Source organism: Crocodylus siamensis, chromosome 2, assembly GCF_052110815.1.
Source record: "Crocodylus siamensis isolate JL-2025a chromosome 2, ASM5211081v1, whole genome shotgun sequence".
Taxonomy (NCBI): Eukaryota; Metazoa; Chordata; order Crocodylia; family Crocodylidae; genus Crocodylus; species Crocodylus siamensis.
The window spans coordinates 12,494,824-12,512,499 of record NC_143396.1 but is presented as its reverse complement, the minus strand read 5'-3'; the positions used below and the strand labels follow the sequence as shown (position 1 = coordinate 12,512,499).

The 17,676-nt window shown below is 53.1% G+C and overlaps 1 protein-coding gene across 1 annotated transcript; it reads right to left on the bottom strand.

The window, feature by feature from the left end:
• Positions 1-3,199: 3,199 nt before the first annotated feature.
• LOC149869958 (uncharacterized) lies at positions 3,200-17,587 on the bottom strand. The gene is given in 9 exon segments (XM_090035210.1): positions 3,200-3,379; positions 3,381-4,676; positions 5,122-5,306; positions 6,599-6,715; positions 9,451-9,577; positions 10,073-10,236; positions 10,696-10,785; positions 13,423-13,631; positions 16,524-17,587. Coding segments are annotated over 9 exon segments (2,655 nt in total). The 5' UTR covers positions 16,910-17,587; the 3' UTR covers positions 3,200-3,298.
• Between the last annotated feature and the right edge of the window lie 89 nt (positions 17,588-17,676).

Sequence of the window (17,676 nt, the reverse complement as noted above, 5' to 3'; positions counted from 1 at the left end):
AGCATGACCCTCAGTGGGACTCTTTAGCCTACTCAAGACCCATGTGGGACAGTGACCTCCAGATTGGGCGGCCAAGATGATGCTGGGGGAAATTACAGAAGTTTGCCAGAGAAGGGATAAAAGGCAATGAAGCATGACCCTCAGTGGGACTCTTTAGCCTGGAAAAGCATAGGCTCAGGGGTGATCTGATGGCCACCTATAAGTTTATCAGGGGTGATCACCAGGATCTGGGGAACATTTGTTCACCAGAGCGCCCCAAGGGATGACGAGGTCAAACGGTCACAAACTCCTGCAAGACCGTTTCAGGCTGGACATAAGGAAGGATTTCTTTACTGTCCGAGCCCCCAAGGTCTGGAACAGTCCTGCCAGCAGAGGTGGTTCAAGCACCTACATTGAACAACTTCAAGAGTAAATTGGATGCTTATCTTGCTGGGATCCTATGACCCCAGCTGAGTTCCTGCCCTTTGGGCAGGGGGCTGGACTCGATGATCTCCCAAGGTCCCTTCCAGCCCTAATGTCTATGAAATCTATGTACCCTCTCATCCAGCACCCAACCTACCCAGACAAAAGGACAAAGCTGGCAACTCCCTTATGAACAAGACACCACAGCAGACAAGCTTCAACTGTCCATCAACAAACATGTAGGGTCTTGGATAGGTATAAGTGACATCAGTGCTACACTACTACTGCAGTAATTCTGTGTAAGTAGGTGTCAGCGTGTGTTAAGATAGCCAGTACCCCTCGTAATTCCAAGTCTGCCTTTATGATTTTATTGGTAACTTCTATCCCATACAATACATTTGAATTTATTATGATCCTGTGCATTGGTCCTTTGTAGCCAAGTCATAGTTCCATAGTTTCATAGTTTGTAGGGTCGGAAGGGACCTGAGCAGATCTTCTAGTCCGACCCCCTGCCATGGCAGGAAAGAATACTGGGGTCAAATGACCCCAGCAAGATGTTCATCTAACCTCCTCTTAAAAACCCCCAGGGTAGAAACCTGCACCACTTCTCTTGGAAGCTGGTTCCAGACCCTAGCCTCCCTGACTGTGAAGTAGCGCCTCCTGATATCTAACCTAAATCTACCCTCTGCCAGCTTGTGACCGTTATTCCTGGTCACTCCTGGCAGTGCTTGAGGAAACAGGGACTTCCCCAATGCCTGCTGATCCCCCCTGACTAGTTTGTAACAGGCCACGAGATCCCCCCTCAGCCTTCTCTTTTGGAGGCTGAACAGGTTCAGGTCCCGCAGCCTGTCCTCATAGGGCCTGCCCTGCTGTCCTGATCATACGAGTGGCCCTCCTCTGGACCCTCTCCATGCTGTCGACATCCCTCTTGAAGTGCGGCGCCCAGAACTGGACACAGTACTCCAGCTGCGGCCTGACCAGTGCCGCATAGAGGGGGAGGATCACCTCCTTGGACCTGCTCGAGATGCATCTGTGGATGCGGACAAGGTGCGGTTGGCCTTCCTGATCGCGTCCCCACACTGCCGGCCCATGTTCATCTTGGAGTCAATGATGACCCCCAGATCCCTTTCCGCCTCCGTGCCGATAAAAGGGGTGTTCCCCAACCTGTAGGTATGGTGCCGGTTGTTCCTCCCGAGGTGCACCACCTTGCACATGTCTGTGTTGAAACCCATCCTATTCTCGTCCGCCCACCCTTGTAACCTGTCTAGGTCTGATTGTAGCCTGCTGCATCCTTCCAATGTACCCACGTCCCCCCACATCTTAGTGTCATCAGCAAATTTGAACAGGGTGCTTTTTACCCCCTCATCCAAATCGCTGATGAAGATGTTGAACTGTGCGGGCCTGAGGACCGAGCCCTGCGGAACCCCACTGCCCACGTCATTCCAGGTTGAGAAGGACCCATCTACTACCACCCTCTGGGTGCGGCCCTCCAGCCAGTTGACGACCCATTTGACTGTGTGGGTGCCTATACCACAGCCCCCCAGTTTCTTAATGAGAATGGAGTGAGAGACAGTGTCAAAAGCCTTCCGGAAGTCCAGGAAGATTATATCCACTGCTACCCCTGTGTCTAACGATCTGGTGATCTGATTGTAAAAGGCCACCAGGTTGGTCTGACAGGACCTTCCACTGATGAACCCATGTTGGTTGCCCCTAAGCATGCAGTCCCCTGCTGGCCCCTCCTGGATGCGTGCCAGCATAATTTTCTCGAACAGCTTGCCTAGGATCGAGGTGAGACTAACCGGCCTATAGTTTCCCGGGTCCTCCTTCCTGCCTTTTTTGAAGATGGGGACCACGCTGGCCCTCTTCCAGTCCTCCGGTACCTCACCAGAGCACCACGAGTGCTCGTAAAGTTGTACCAGGGGACTTGCAATGACCTCGGCCAGTTCCTTTAGAAATCTAGGGTGGAGATCATCTGGGCCGGCTGACTTGAATACGTCCAACCCCTCCAGAAGCTCCCTAACTAAATCCTCACTAACCCGTGGTCCAGGTGTGCCTCCCCCGGGCCCCAAGGGGGGCCCAGCAGGGAGGTGGCTGTTCTGGTCCCTACTTAGGAAGACGGAGGCAAACAAATCGTTAAACATGTTAGCTTTGCCATCTGGTGTGACGACCAAGTTACCCATGTCGTCCTGCAAGGGCCCCACATTACCCGGGACCTTCTTCTTACCCCCTACGTATTTAAAAAAAAGTCATATGTCACCTGGCAGTGCAAAGTTCTGGAGAGAGGATGAGAACCAAAACCTGACAAATTGGGCTCAAGGGGTAGCACCAGCAGCTCCTTGTAGACCCTGATGGACATGCGCAGGCCTGGGAAAGGGGTAAACTGGTAAGAAGCAAAGGCAAGTTTAGGATATAGGGCAGGGAATGCTTTCCTGAACATAAGTGTCCCACACTTACCAACTCAAGAGCTTCAAATACCACAATCCTGGATTCAGGAGGGAGGACAAAGCTCAGAGGTAGCCAAGAAGAGTCCCTGGGTGTCAGTTAGAGCCAGATCTCTTAGGGAAGACACCCTATTGTAAAAACATTTCTTCCCCTGGGAGCACTGCCTGCTTTTAAAGAATGATGGGGATGGCACAGCTCCAGGCTGATTTAAAGATCTCCACACAAGTTCCCCAAGCATCTGGGCCGGCTTCTGCAAGACGCATTTGTTTTAACCCCTCCCCCTCTTAAAAAATTGGGAGGCCAGCCTCTGTGCTCTTTGGGTTTTGCAGGGCCTAGAAGGGCTGAACAATGCCTTAACTCAGCCCACCAGCATGAGGCTCCTTCCCTGAATGAAGACACTGGTGGGTGCTGAGCAGGCAAATGTCCCCAAGCCCTTCCGGCATTGCTGGAAGAATTATGGATGTTCCCAGATATGCATGCACTGGTGCTGGGTCAGTTTGGAGGAGTGAGGGAAACACTTCCAACACTCGGAGCAACTGAAGTGGTTTCTTCTCTGTGTGGACAAGCTGGTGCCGGGCCAGGTGGGAGGATCGAGTGAAGCTCTTCCCACACGCTGAGCACTGATATGGTTTTTCCCCTGTGTGGATACGCTGGTGCTGAGCAAGAAGGAAGGACTGAGTGAAGCTCTTCCCACACTCTGAGCACTGATGTGGCTTCTCTCCTGTGTGGATGAGCTGGTGCCGGAGTAGGTTAGAGGAGTAGGTGTAGCTCTTCCCACACTCTGAACACTGATGTGGCTTCTCCCCTGCGTGGATACGCTGGTGCTGAGCCAGGCTGGTGGAGCGAGCAAAACTCTTCCCACACTCCGAGCACCGATACGGTTTCTCTCCTGTGTGGATACGCTGGTGTTGAGCCAGGTTGGAGGAGTGAGTGAAGCTCTTACCACACTCCAAGCACTGATGTGGCTTCTCTCCTGTGTGGATACGCTGGTGCTCAACCAGGCTGAAGGAGTGAGTGAAGCTCTTCCCACATTCCAGGCACTGATGTGGCTTTTCTTCAGTGTGGATGAGCTGGTGCTGGATGAGGTGGGAGGATCGGGTGAAGCTCTTCCCACACTCCGAGCACTGATGTGGTTTCTCCCCTGTGTGGATACGCTGGTGCCGGGTCAGGTCTGAGGATAGGGTGAAGCTCCTCCCACATTCCGAGCACTGATGTGGCTTCTCTCCCGTGTGGATGAGCCGGTGTCTTCTCAGGTTTCTGGAATGGTTGAATGTCTTCCCACACTCTGAGCACTCATGTGGCTTCTCCCCTGTGTGGATACGTTGGTGTTGAGCCAAGCTGAAGGAGCGAGTGAAGCTCTTCCCACATTCTGAGCACTGATGTGGCTTCTCTCCTGTGTGGATACGCTGGTGCTCTGCCAGGCTGAACGAGTGAGCGAAGCTCTTCCCACACTCCGGGCACTGATATGGCTTCTCCCCTGTGTGGATATGCTGATGTTGAGCCAGGCTAAAGAAGTGAGTGAAGCTCTTACCACACTCCAGACACTGATATGGCTTCTCCACTGTGTGGATACGCTGGTGTTGCGCCAGGCTGAAGGAATGAGTGAAGCTCTTCCCACACTCTGAGCACTGATGTGGCTTCTCACTTGCATACATGCACCAGTGCCTGGCCAGGTTGGAGAGCTGCCTGAAGCTCTTTGCACACTTCATGCCATGGTGTGACTGCTCTCCGCTTTGGACACACTGGTGCTGGGATAGGTCTTGCCAGCAAATGAAGTTCTTCTTACACTCAGTGCAGTAGTGCGTCTTCCTCCCTAGGTGGACGTACCGGTGCTGACACGGAGAAAAAATGGGGGAAGGCCTTACCACACAGTACACAGCAGTACTGACATTTCTCCCCCGTGTCCATATAGGTGCTTGTCCAGGTTGGAGGGGCATACAAAGCTCTTCCCACATTTGGTGAAGCAGTGGGAGAGCTCTTCAGAATGGATCTGGAGGTAAGCAAACAGCTTCTCCCCAATGTTTCCTATCCTGTGAAGAGCCAGGAGGGATGGCCAGTTAAAGGTTTTCCTGACCTTGGAGCAGGGCTGAGCTCTACCCCTCTGCTTTGCAGTGAAGTCCTGCTTCCCTCTGACACCCGACCCACTGCCTTGGCTTGGATGAGGGCTTCTTTCCAGTGCATCTTTAGGTCTCTCATCTACACATATTCTTCTCTGCACACAGGGCTCTTTCTGGGTTATGCCCCTTCTACACTCTCACACCCAATTGGAGATGTTACCTGATTCACTGCTACGTTCTTCATCTGCTTTTGGGGTCTCCCCTGACTCTTGGGCCATTTCTCCGTCTCAGGTCTCAGGGAGTCCGTCTCATCCAAACTCCCTGAGGAAGTCCATGGTGGCTCCAGGTTTGTAGGCCCTTCCACAGGAGCCTCCTCCTCAGCTCCGTTCAGGAGCCAGGCACCTCCTGTGAGGGGAAGAGAAACTCCAGATTAGTCCCTGCCCTGCTGGCAAGGGGCAAAGAGTGGTATTCCTTCTGCTGGGATGGGCCTGAATAGGCCTGGACCTTGCCCCTTGTGCTCCCTCAAGAAATCAAGGTCTTCCTTTCAAAACCCAATGTGCTGGGGGTGACAGAAAGGCAGGTCCTTGTGCTGGGCTAAATGTTCCCTACTCAGGGGATTTCAGAGTCACACTCTCAAGGTTTCTGTCCCAGATGTCAGCCCCATCACCTTAGGCCCTGCTGAGACAAGGACATGTGAGTAGGTGTACACCGATAATGATTTTTTGAGCTGATACCAATGGGCAATTATTAATGAGCCATACTGGCCAATACCGATCCAACTCCCGATATGCAGCCTTGCAGCTTGGAAAGCAGCATCCAGCTGGTAAGTCTGCTGGGGGTAAGGGGTGATTGGGGGGGCAGATCAAAACCCCCCTGGTGAGTGAGGGTGTAGGGTTGAGATGGAGGAGGCACTGCCCATGGAGCTTTCCTCTGCTGAGAAATCCAAGGTGGCCTGTTTCGCACGAATCGCTACCAGGTGTAAGGCCTTGGCATGACCCTGAACCTGGACTCTGTGCTGAGTCTTAGGCTTTGTGACACTCAGGGCTCTAGAGAGGAAACAGGAATGGGACAATTCTGGTGCAAAACATGGAGGAATTCCTTCCTCCCACAACAGGAAAGCTTCTGAATCCCATAAACACCCTGGAGCCATTTAATGCAGCCTGAGACCATGATGAAGCACTTCCTGGGTTCCACGTCAGCCTGACCAGAAGCCAGGAAAAGCCCCAGCTTTTCTTATGTCCAACAGGAATGGTTAAACAGAGCTTCCAAATATCATCTTGATTTCCATGGGGGACTACAAATCCCATCAAGTCCTGGGAGTGAGTGTTAAAGAGGTACGGCTACCTTGGGCTGGGGAATGAACTTTTACATTACTGAGTGAAGATGCAAATTTAAGTTCATGGTATCCCAGAGAAACGAGATCTGCGCTGAAAAATCAAGACAGCAAACTCAATTTTCCTGTAACAGCTGTAATTAGGAGGAGAAGGAGGGAAAAGTTGCTTGTCTCCATATCACTGGATTTCAGGAAGGGAGAACAACACTTGCCTGGACACGTTACAGTATAATGCACTGTATTTCAGCTCATCACCTTGCAACAGCAGCATAGGGGCATGTCAGATATTTCCAGGCTGCCCTGGCACTCTGGGCATAGAGCATTTTGAGAGGGGAGTCGGGTGGAGGGAACAGCCACAACTCACCTGGCAGCACGTCCTCCGACCCGGAGATTTCCTCACCATTCTCATCATCACAGACCCAGAGCTCCACCTGTCCTCGCTGGATGTGGCAGATTAAATCCGGTGTGGGACCTTGATATCCTGTTTGGGACAGTGGTTAAAGAACGTTTGTGACTGGGTGCTGGATGCAGAATCAACCGGGATTTGGGGAATGGATTCAGTGAATTCAAGGTTGCATTGAGGAAGCATTTAGGGTAAAGGAGAAGGTGCTGCAGGGAGAAGACTTGAAGAGACAGTGGCCCTTTTCACACAGGTAGTGGAGGAATGGTCATAGGAAACAAAGCACCAACCACTCCCTGGTACAGAAAGGGGATCAAACTGACAGTCACCAAGGATAGCAACAGAGATGCAGTGATCTGTGATGCACTAGGTAGCCAAAAGATCAAGCTTTTACTGTTTTCAAAATACCAAAATGAAGAGACAATAGATACACTTATGGATAGATTCCATTTATCTCATCAGTGGAACTCCAGTTAAAGGAATGGAAATAAGCTTATGATCAGCAAAGGTTTAAAGTGAGGACCCACAACAGTAAAAAGCAACCATGACAGCTGGCTGACAATTAAATATTTCTGGGAGAGAGGATAAATCAGCATCACGAGGGCACAGGACAAGATGATGTTATAATAACTGTAGTTCTAACTGAATCCAGCATCCCACTAAATGGGAGAATTGTCCGAGGAATGAAGACAAGTTTCATAGTAGGTAGGGTTGGAAGGGACCTAAGCACATAATGTAGTCTGACCCCCTGCTATGGGCAGGAAAGGATGCTGGGGTCAAATGACCCCAGCTAGGTGGCTGTCTAGCCTCCTTTTGAAGACCCCCAGGGTATGAGCGAGCATCACTTCCCTTGGAAGTCGGTTCCAGCTCCTGGCCGCCCTGATTGTGAAGTAGCGCCTCCTGATGTCCAGCCTGAATCTACTCTCAGTCAACTTATGGTCTTTGTTCCTTGTTACCCCCGGTAGCGCTCAGGAAAACAGGGACTCTCCCATTGCCTGCTGGTCCCCCTTGGTAAGTTTATAGACTGCCACCAGGTCCCCTTTCAGCATTCTCTTGTGGAGGCTGAACAGGTTCAAGTCCCGTAGCCTCTCCTCATAGGGTCTACCATGCTGCCCCTTGACCATGCGAGTGGCCTTCCTCTGGACCCTCTTGATGCTGGCCACATCCCTCCTGAAGTGTGGTGCCCAGAACTGGATGCACTACTCCAACTGCAGCCTGACCAGTGTCGCATAGAGCGGTAGGATCACCTCCTTGGACCTGCTCGTGACGCATCTGTGGATGCATGACAAGGTGCAGCTATCCTTCCTGACTGTTCCCACATTGGTGGCCCACAGTTTCATAGTAGGTAGGGTCGGAAGGGACCCAAGCAGATCATCAAGTCCAACGCCCTGCCCTGGGCAGGAAAGAATACTGGGGTCAACCAACCCCAGCCAGGTGATTACCTAGCCTCTTTTTGAAGAGCCCCAGCATAGGAGTAAGCACCACTTCTCCTGGAAGTTGGTTCCATATCCTAGCCGCCCTGACTGTGAAGTAGTGCCTCCTGATATCTAGCCGTAATCTATTCTTAGCCAACTTATAGCCATTGTCCCTCATTACTCTTGGTAGTGCTCGGGGGAACAGGGACTTCCCCACAGCCTGCTGGTCTCCCTTGGCCAGTTTGTAGATAGCCACCAGATCCCCTCTCACCTTCTCTTGTGGAGGCTGAACAGGTTCTGGTCCTGTAGCCTCTCCTTGTAGGGCCTGCCCTGCTGCCCCCTGGTTCACAGATTGGCAAATACTGCCAGGTGTAAAAGTTCCTTGGAAGTCATGGAAATCACAAAAAGAAGGCAAAAAGACACACACAACTTCACAGCATGTGAAAGCCCATAATGTAGAAATGGTCTATGTGGTCTTTGTTGAGCTACAGAAAGCATTTGAGAACTTCCCTAAGAAAATCCTTTGTGGGAAGCAGAGGGGAAAGAAAGCATCATAAAAGCAAACTGACCTAGTAAAAGGTAAGTTCCTTAACCTTGCACACAAGCCCCTGTATCAGAGATCCTTTAGAAAGAAAAATGGCTTTCACTAAGCTCTGCACCTAGCCCACTTCTTATTATCAAACTGATGGGTGTCTGATCTGCAGAAGGATTTTAGGAGAAGACTAAGAAAACTTTGAAGAATGGGAGAGGGAGCTTGAGACCGCAGGTCTTAATGTAAATACAGCATAGCCAGAGTCTCAGGTCTATAGACATAAAGATGTCTGGAAGGAATTTGGACAGAAGCTTCCACTGACCCCTTGGTACAAGTACCAGGGTTCCATCACACGTACATATGCCACTAGAGGAAGAGTTGAGGAAATGCACCATCCACATGTTATAGCAGCAGAGGCTAATGAGACTTCCATTAACTTGTGCTGGGTCATAACCAAAGGCAGAAAAAAGCATTTAGATAGTACCGAACTGACCACACTGGGACTGTTACATGTGTTTGGACAGGACACACTAGCGAAGGGGAAAATTAGAAATAATCTCCAAGGAAGAGCTGTTAGTGAATTTATGCACCGTGAATTGAAGATGACATGAATGTATTGAGAAGGCAAATGGAGATCATGTCGTCAAGAAACTGCTGGATATGGAAGCACCAGCAGCTACAAGAATGGGGAACATATGAGTTAATCAAATGAAGGAGGATATATCAATATGATGCAAGAGAGAAGTCTGATCATTGACAGAGCAGCCCAGCCAAAGGTGCATGAGGATGAGATTGCTGAAAAACAGGAAGAAGACAATAAAATTCAGAGTTCACATAGGTCCAGAGAGAAGCAAAAACCAGAGCTTTACCCAGGGAAATGAGGGCTTGGAAATTCCTCAGCATCTGGTCCCGGTAAAGCACCTTGTCTTCGTCTTCCAGCAGCTCCCACTCTTTCCGTGTGAAATAAACAGCCACATCCTCAAACACCTCCCGGAGCTGCAGGCACAAACATTACACCACTAGTGTCTCCTCTACTAGCTGCTTCCAGCCCCCGCAGCTCTGTCTGCCGTCACTCTGTATTACAACTAACTGCAGGCTTAGCCATAACAGGTAAGGGTGCAACATTCCCCAGTCTTCTGTTGACATGTGATGTGGATGCAGCACTGCACATAGGAGGTCATATGTCAGCTTTAGCCCAGATTATCACATTTTATTTGCTTGGTCCTTTGAGGCAGCCTGAGCAACACTTTTAGGGGCAGAGGCCCCAGCTCCATGCACTGACAGGTCTGCCCATACCACCGCCCTCTGGGTATTTGCACTTGGGAGAGAGCTTCTGCTAATGCATCTTGGTGTGTTTGCAGCCTCCATCACCACAGACTTGATGCTCTTCAGGTCTCTCTGCACCTGAAACTCTTTATGCCATGCCTGACTCCTCCTGTGCTCTGCCCCAGCTATACTCCCACACCCAAGTGGACCTAGTGCCCTGTTCACCTCCAAGCTCTCCCCCTGCTTTGGAGGTTTGCTCTGCCGCCTCTGCACGTGGCCTGGCTCAGGTGTCACGGAGCTCCTCTCCTCCAGTCTCCCTGGGGAACTCCTCTGCAGCTCCAGGTTAAAAGGCCCGTCCTCAGGAGGCTGCTCAGCTCTGCTCTGGGTCACTGCAGGGTGGGGAAGGGAATGCATAGATGAGCCCTAGTGCAGCTGGCATGGGGAAAGCCCTGCTAGTCTCCTGTAGCCTGGGCCTGAGGCAGCCAGAGGCTTCAGCGTATGGACGAAGGGGGCAGCAAAAGAATCAATGTCCGACAGGTCTGGCTAACAGACCTACACAGGTATGAAGCAGGAAATGAGACCCAGTAATCATCCCAGTGCAGGGTGCTGATCACAGCACCATGACAGAGCCTGTGGGAACATCACTCCCTGGGAAAGAAGCTCAAGGGACAGAGGGACTGTATCAGATCCACATGTTAAGGGCTGGCAGAGGGGAAATGCAAGGTCAGTCTTCTCCACAGAAAACAAGGACATCCACTCTGTTGAAGCGCTCACCTCATCAAAATGCTCTGGCAGACAGCTGGAGGGTGCCCCTTGCTACTGGAAAGGGTAGAGCCACTGCTCCTTACCTGCTCCTTGGAAAGGGCCTTGTTTGGGGCACCAGCCTGATGAGCTTCCAGATGCTGACAACTCCCAGGTCTCTTTGGTTTCAGGAGAATCTGCAGTAAGACAGAGGCCTGAGTTAGCTGTACCTCAAGCATCCAGAGGCCCCATCACCTGCACTAGCCCCTTATTGGACATGGAGGGCTCCTGGGGGCATGAGATAGGGGTGAGTAGAACATTGATCATTACAACAGCAATCAGGGTAGACAAAAATTAATGATTTTTTTTTTTTAAAAATCAAGTTTTTTATTTAAATAAGATGTTTTTGAGTTAATAGTATTTTTTTAAGATTCTTATTTAAGACAAATAAATCTATATAAAAGAAGGTTTTAATTTAAGATTCTTTAAAGCTCAATCTTATTGCTTTCTATGACAAGGTGACTGGCTCTGTGGATGTGGGGACACAAGTGGATGTGGTATACCTTGATTTTAGCAAGGTTTTTGATACAGTCTCCCACAGTATTCTCATAGGCAAGCTAAGGAAGTATGGGCTGGATGAATGGACTGTAAGGTGGATAGAGAACTGGCTGAAGCATCAGGCTCAGAGGGTAGTAGTCAATGGTTTGATGTCTAGTTGGCAGTTAGTATCAAGTGGCGTGCCCCGCGGGTCAGTCCTGGGACCGGTTTTGTTCAATGCCTTCATCAACCACCTGGAAGATGAGATGGACTGCACCCTCAGCAAGTCTGCAGATGATACCAAGCTGGGGGGAGTAGTAGATATGCTGGAGGGTAGGACTACAATTCAGAGTGATCTTGACAAATTGGAGGACTGGGACAAACGAATTCTCATGAGGTTCAACAAGGACAAGTGCAAAATCCTGCACTTAGGATGGAGCAACCCCCTGCAACAGGACAGGCTGGGGCTGACTGGCTGGGCAGCAGCTCTGCAGAAAAGGACCGGGTGGTGACAGAGGACAATAACCTGAAGATGAGCCAGCAGCATGCCCTTGTTGCCAAGAAGGCCAATGGCATCCTGGGCTGCAGTGATAGAAGCACTGCCAGAAGATCGAGGGAATTGATTATTCCTTTGTTCAGCACTCATGAGGCCACAATTGGAGTTCTGTGTTCAGTTTTAGGACCCTCATTACAGAAAGGATGTGGACGCATTGGAGAGAGTCTAGTGGAGGGCAACAAAAATGGTGAGGAGGCTGGGGGACATGACTTGTGAGGAAAGACTTAGGGAACTGGACTTAGGTAGTCTAGAGAAGAGAAGACTGAGCGGGGATGTGATAGCATTCTTCAACTACCTGAAAGGGGTTTGAAAGAGGATGAAGCTAGACACTCTCTCAGTGGCAGCAGATGATGGAACAAGAAGCAATGGTTTCAAGTTGCAGCAAGGGAAGTTTAGGTTAGATATCAGGAAAAAAATGTCACTAGGAAGATAGTAAACTATTGGAATAGGTAACCCAGAGAGGTGGTGGAATCTCCATCCTTGGAAGTTTTTAAAACCTGGCTGGACAAAGCTTTGGCTGGGAAGATCTAGATGGGGATGCTCCTGCTTTGAGCAGCGGGTTGGACTAGATCAGGGTTGTCAACCAGGGGTACACGTACCTCTGAGGGTACTTGGAACTGTCCGGGGGGGGGGCATGCAGGCAGGCTGGGACACAGCCCCGCTGCCTCCCAGGAGCAGAGCCGGGGTGGGGCGAGGTGACAGCAGTACCACTCCTCTGTGGGCGAGGAAGCTTGCACATGGTGGCTACTGCCACCACCAACCAGCCCGGTGAGCTTCCCTGCCCTGTCCCTGGGAGGCAGCGGCACTCCAACTCTGCCCACCCGCGCGCCATCCCCACCTCCCTGCTCCATGTCTGGCTGCGCACTAGCCCCGCTCCCGCCTGCTTGTGTGCCAGCCCCCGCCCACACCCCAAGGCATCCGGCCACCAGCGTGTACTTTTTAAAAAGGTTGAAAACCCCTGGACTAGATGACCACCTGAGGTCCCTTCCAACCCTATTTTTCTATAATTCAAGACATCACAATAGGCTAGGAATTGTAACAGCTAATTATGTACTATCTGAGACAGTATAATCATGCAACCTTTTTAGAAAAGTTTTATAAATAGGTCCCAACAGCAGTATATGGGGCTGAGAGATAACAGACGTGATTACCCACCCATCCGTCCTCTGGTCTCTCTGTGAGTCTGTGGACACAGAGTCAAGCCCTTACCTCTCTAGAAAAGTGTAAAGTTTCAAGAAGTTAAATGAATACAGGAGATCAAACAAGAATTCATTTTTTTGTAGAAAACAATGATTAAAATCGAGGCTTCCTGACCAATGATTAAATCATGATTGAAATTATGATTTCACAGTAGATAGGGTCAGGAGGGACCTGATCAGATCATCTAACCTGACCTCCTGCCGCAGGCAGGAATGAATGCTGGGTTTAATTTAAATTGATTTGATTTAAATTAAAATCCACCTTGACAACAATTAGATCACTGATTGTTGCCTTGCTAGTAGGAAAGGGCCCAACCAAGATAAAGTCTCTTCCTCTGGGAGCTGCACACCTGCAGGGAGAAGAATCAGGGGCCTCAGCCTGGGAGCTGCCACCCACAGAGATCAGAGCTCTGTCCCAGCCCAGGCACGTGGTTGCAAATACTGCATCCCCATCAAGGGTAGACATTCGAGCCTTCTGCCCTCCATGAAGGACAGCCTCTCAGGCACCCAGACCCAGGCCAGGCCTCCATATTGTACCTCACCTGACTTCTGGTGGGGCAGGGGTTCCTCTTTGGGAACACGAGGTAGCTTGTCCCAAGGTGCCAGGGTTTCCCTCTGTCCTGCTTCCTCCAGAGGCCTGTCTGTGCCATGGGCCTTTGGCTGCTTCAGCAAGGAATCACCAGGCTCCTGCAGTGTCCCAATAGCCTGCATCTTGTCTGAAGGCACCTCCACAACCTTCACTTGTTGTGACCTGGGGATGAGATATACATGTCATGGAGGAGCTGTGGGAACAGGAAGCAGGTGAAGATGGGGATGGCAGCATGAATGATCAGGTTTAAATGCTCTCAGCTGGAGCTTCTCATCCTCTACTTGTCACAGCTGGGACCCCTCAGCCATTGCCACAGTCCCATGCTGTGCCCCCAGTCCCCCAGTCCCAGCAGGATGGCTACGAACTGCTTCAGCATCACCACCTCCAGGACCTGCTCCTTGCTGCGGCACTGGGGCTCCAGACAGAGCAGACAGGGCTCCCACAGGCAGCTACAAACCTCCCACAGGCCCTCAGCTTCCAGGTAGCAAAGCCCCTGGAAGTGCTGGCACCAGGTTGCTGGGGTCTGGAGGTTGACCCTGGTGCCAGCTGTGGGGTCTCTGAGAGAATCACAGGCTCAGGAGGGGGCTGCATGGCCTGCATCACCTCCTGCCCCAGATCTCCTGATGTTAGACCAGCTCCTCCTGTAACTGCTGCTTTACTACCACAGTGTTGACCTCCCTGGGGACACCCCCTGCCCTATCCCAGGATGGATGACAGCAGGGACTTGTCCTGCCTTGCAGCTCCTGCCTGGAGACCCCCTAGGTCCTGTTCCTCCAGCATCACCTCAGGCTGCAGCAGGGTTGCAGAGGGAAGGGCCAAGGCTACTACAGCCTCCAGCACAACCACTGTCTCCCCCAGGAGAAACCTCTCCCCATCAGGGCCTGGGCTCCCACTGCCCTGCACTCACACGTGGCGCCTGCCCACAGTGCCCAGTCTGCGGGGCTGTGCAGGAAGAAGACAGCACAGACTCCATAGTTTCATAGTAGGTAGGGTCGGAAGGGACCTGAGCAGATCATCAAATCTGACCCCCTGCCATTGGCAGGAAAGAGTATTGGGGTCAAAGGACCCTGGCTAGGTGATTATCTAGCCTCCTTTTAAAGATCCCCAGGGTAGGGGCGAGCACCACTTCCCTTGGAAGTTGGTTCCAGCTCCTAGCCGCCCTGACAGTGAAGTAGCGCCTCCTGATATCTAGCCTGAATCTAACTTCTGTCAACTTATGGTCATTATTCCTTGTTACTCCCAGCAGTGCTCAGGGCAACAAGGACTCTCCCATTGCCTGCTGGTCTCCCTTGGCCAGTTTATAGACGGCCACCAGGTCCCCTCCTTCTCTTGTGGAGGCTGAACAGGTTCAGGTCTCGTAGCCTCTCCTCGTAGGGCCTGCCCTGCTGACCCCTGATCATGCAAGTGGCCTCCTCTGGACCCTCTCCATGTTGTCCACATCCCTCCTGAAGTGCGGCACCCAGAATTGGATGCAGTACTCCAGCTGCGGCCTGACCAGTGTCATATAGAGGGGGAAGATCACCTCCTTGGACCTGCTCATGATGCATATGTGGATGCATGACAAGGTGCGGTTGGCACCTGACTGCAGCGCCACATTGGCGGCCCATGTTCATCTTGGAGTCTATAATGATCCTTTTGTGCCTCCAAGATCCTTTTGTGCCTCTTTGCTGACAAGAAGGGAGTTCCCCAGCCTGTAGGTATGGTGCTGGTTCTTCCTCCCTAGGTGCAGTAACCTGCACTTGTCAGTTTTGAATCCCATCCTGTTCTCATACACCCACCCCTATAACCTGTCCAGATCCAATTGCAGCCTGTCCCTCCCTTCTAGTGTGCCCACTTCTCCCCACATCTTAGTGTCATCTGCGAATTTGAACAAGGTGCTTTTTACCCACTCGTCCAAGTCGCTGATGAAGATGTTGAACAGTGTGGGACCGAGCCCTGGGGGACCCCACTACCCACATCCCTCCAGGTTGAAAATAACCCATCCACCACCACTCTCTGGGTGCGGCACTCCAGCCAATTGGTGACCCATCTGACTGTAGGCATCAACACCACAATCTCCTATTTTTTTAAATGAGAATGGGGTAAGAGACAGTGTCGAAGGCCTTCCTAAAGTCCAGAAAGATTACGTCCACCGCAACACCTGCATCCAAGGATTTTGTGACCTGGTCATAGAAGGCCACCAGGTTGGTCTGACAGGACCTGCCTCTAATGAACCCACGTTGGTTGGTCCTAAGCATACACTCCCCTTCCTCATCATGTGATGGAAGACCCAGGACCCCTGTGCCAGCCAGCCCCTATGTCTGCCCAGCCCTGACTGTCCCTCACACGGAGCAGCCTCGGGGACATCCTCACTTACCCTCTATGCCCCAGACAGGCTGTAGGGACAGGGCTAGCTCCATAAAACTCCAAACACCTGCCCCCTCCCCTCAACCTATGCCAGGCCCTGCAGGTCTTACCTGGCACCTAGCATGGCCTAGGTCCCCTCCTCACAGTGCCTCCAGTACCCCATAGCACTTACGCCTCTCCCCCATAGCACCCAAAAGGAACAGAGCCTCTCCCCACTGCCTCCACCCAGACAGTAACCTGCACATGGCCCTAGGTCCCCCAACCCCCACCCACAGCCAGGTGGCATCAGCCTGGGTAACATCCCCCAACAGCCCGACACTGCTGGAGCCCCCTGCCCGGCATCTCCTCGCTCCGGCCCCCAGAGCTGCCGGTGCCCCCCACTCCCGACCCACAACCCCTGCCTGCACAACACTGCCCCTCACTCCAAACCCGCAGCCCCTGCCCCCCACCCCCACTGGTGCCCCTCACTCCTGACCTGCAGCCCCTGCCAGTGGCCCCCACTCCCAACCCACAGCCCCTGCCCCCCCAGTACCCCTCACTCCTGACCTGCAGCCCATGCTCCCCCCAGCCCCTCACTCCTGACCCGCCGGTGTCCCTTACTCCCAACGTGCAGTCCCTGCCCCCCCAGGCCTGCAGGTGCCCCTCACTCCCAACCCACAGCCCCCTCCCCGGCCGGTGCCCCCCAACTCCCGACCCGCAGCCCCTCACCCCGCGCGGGCGAATCCGGCCCCGCTCTCTCGTCCCTCCGTGCAGCCTCCTCTTCCTTCCGCGGGGACTCCTGGAAGCCCAGCACAAACCTCAGCCGCTGCTTCCGCGAACCCCTCCCACCCGCGTCGCGCACGTGACGCTACATGACGTCTGCGAAAAGTTGCTGCAGCTCCCCACATTAACCCTTTGCTGGCAGGACGCGCGGGGCCAGGGATGCACCTCACGGCTGTGAAACACCAACTTCGGCCTCGTGGGCTGCGGGGTCGGGGGTTGCGCTTTGTCTCTATCCCCGCCCACTGCGCGGGGTCCCGGGCTCGCTGGCCCAGCGTCGGGCTCGGGGTGCAGCAGCGCAGCCGGGTACAGGGAGGGCTTCGGGCCGGCTGCATAACAGCGCCGCAGATGCAGCTGGCTCTAGCGTGGGCGGTGCGTAACAGGGCGCCGACAGCCTGGTCCAACTAGGGGGCTGCCTCTTGCCACTGATTGGCTGTGCCAGCTGCTTCTGTAGTCATCGCCCCCACCCCCATCTCTACCCAAGTCTCTGCCAAACTCCCTCAGCTGCATTTTCATAGATTTCATAGATCCCTTTTATTAGGCCAACTAAGACACCGCCAAAGCATGATCTTTTCCGGCAAGCTTTCGGGCACACGTGCCCTTCCTCAGGCCCAGGGAAAATTAAAGATGGAGAAAAGTGGAGGTGGAGAATCAACAACCCGTTTGCACGAGGAGCTGGAGGCGGGAGCATCCGCGCTGCTCCGTGCGGGGCAGACAGCAGCTCCCCTGCCCGGGGGCGCGGACTGAGGGCTCTGATCTGCCGCGCCCCAGAGCTCGGGTCTTTCGTCTTCCCGGCCGGCCCCAAGCGCCGCCCCCGCTGGGAGATGCCGGTGGGTGTCCCCGGTGCGCGAATTCACCCGCGCCCGGAGCCGGGCCGATCCCCTCCTCCACCCGCAGCAGAGCCGGGCCGGAGCCCAGGCCCAGGCCCGTCTCCGTGCGGGAAAGGCCCCATCCTCGGCCCCGCTCCCCCGCGTCTGGACGGGACAGGCTCAGGCAACCCCGGGGACGTGGGCGGGGCTCGCTCGGCCCCACCTCCGACCTCGCGCTGACGTCATGGGGAGGAGGCGGGGCTGCCAGGGCTAGCGATCAGCTCCCAGGAGCC